Genomic DNA, 1,242 nt, shown 5'->3' with positions numbered 1-1,242 from the left:
TATGCAGATTAATCCACAGTAGAGCGAGGGCTGTGTATCCAGAATCAGGCAGTGGGTTGCTTGGGTTATTTTGCTGTTGGCTATTTAGTTATCTGATTATTACAGTGCACGTGTTCAATTTTCAGACAACCAATCAATTTCATTTACATTGAGGTGTAACATGATGGATCGCGATGCAATGCATGAGATATGTAAATGTAACAATTTTTAAGTAAAAATTTGTTCATTTCATAATCTTTTTCAAGTACAAAGTTTTGAGGAAAACAAAATCTGCCTGCGGCAGTACAAGGTAATCTAACTACCAACAAAAAGGAAAAGTACAAGAAAGAAGAAAAACAACAAAAATCTATGTCCAGCGACTCCAGAGGCCATCAGTCTGTCCTGGTCCTCTTCCTGGACGAGGGTCCAGGAGCATCATCAGCATCGTCGTCAGAGCCCGAGCTAGAACCGCCTCCGGTCTCCTCCTCTGATGACTCGGACTCCGCCTTTGCCTCCGCCTCTGACTCCTCGTCATCATCATCATCCGGGATTGGAGCTCGCGAGCTGCTCCCGACATGAGCACGCCCCGCCTTGGAGCGGGGGAATACTCGGCCTTCCTCATCTCTCCCTCGGGCAGGGACGGAAGGTCCAGCTGGAGCACCTCCTGCCATAGGAATATGGAAAGGAGGCTGAAAAGGTACACAAAAAGGGAAATGCATCAGTATACTGTGGACAGTTTAACGGTGCAGAATGCAGTGTATGAGTACAGTGTATATATGCCGTGGGCAGTTTAACAGTGCAGAATGCAGTGTATGCAGTGTGTCAGATGCTGTGAGATTAGTGTATCAGGTGTTGTGCCATGCATCAGATTATGTGAAGCAGTGTATGAATGGTTTGAGGCCAGTGTCAGAAGAACATACCGGAATGCTGTAGAGGGCCAGGAGATCAAAGGTCCGCTGGAGCATCCCCATCATGGAGGCATTCATCTCCAATGACTGCCGGGTATACGCAGAAGAAGCCTGCAAAAATATCAGATGCATCAATATTCTGTGGAATATCAAACAAACTGAAATGAAATGACTATACAAGAGTGTAGTAATACATACCGGAGGTAAGTCGGGGACGCCGACGAACTCGTGATCAGCCGGCGGAGGGACGAAGGGGATCTGATAGGTCGTCCCACCCTGCCCCCAGAAAGTCAGTACAGCAGGCAGGGCGGGCCAACCAGCCCCCCGTCCTCCCTGAGCTCCGCCCCTGCCACGG

At 48.7% G+C, this 1,242-nt stretch overlaps 1 protein-coding gene across 1 annotated transcript; it reads right to left on the bottom strand.

Annotated features, from left to right (window-relative positions):
• Positions 1–206: 206 nt before the first annotated feature.
• LOC145790649 (uncharacterized) lies at positions 207–993 on the bottom strand. The gene is made up of 2 exons (XM_082868967.1): positions 900–993; positions 207–668 (listed from the first exon to the last, which is right to left on the bottom strand). The coding sequence occupies exons 1-2, from the start codon at positions 963–965 to the stop codon at positions 372–374; spliced, it is 363 nt and encodes a 120-aa protein (XP_082725093.1). The 5' UTR covers positions 966–993; the 3' UTR covers positions 207–371.
• Positions 994–1,242: the final 249 nt, after the last annotated feature.

This window comes from Camellia sinensis, chromosome 1, assembly GCF_055761805.1.
Source record: "Camellia sinensis isolate YWXY chromosome 1, ASM5576180v1, whole genome shotgun sequence".
NCBI classification, from domain to species: Eukaryota; Viridiplantae; Streptophyta; class Magnoliopsida; order Ericales; family Theaceae; genus Camellia; species Camellia sinensis.
The sequence above is the reverse complement of the archived record's forward strand: the minus strand, read 5'-3'. Positions and strand labels throughout refer to the sequence as shown.

Excerpts from the sequence above, each read along its gene's own strand:
- LOC145790649 (XM_082868967.1), bottom strand. The coding sequence starts at position 965 with ATGAATGCCTCCATGATGGGGATGCTCCAGCGGACCTTTGATCTCCTG. Across the intron at positions 669-899 it reads TGGCCCTCTACAGCATTCCG|CCTCCTTTCCATATTCCTAT; the intron begins GTATGTTCTTCT and ends GTACCTTTTCAG.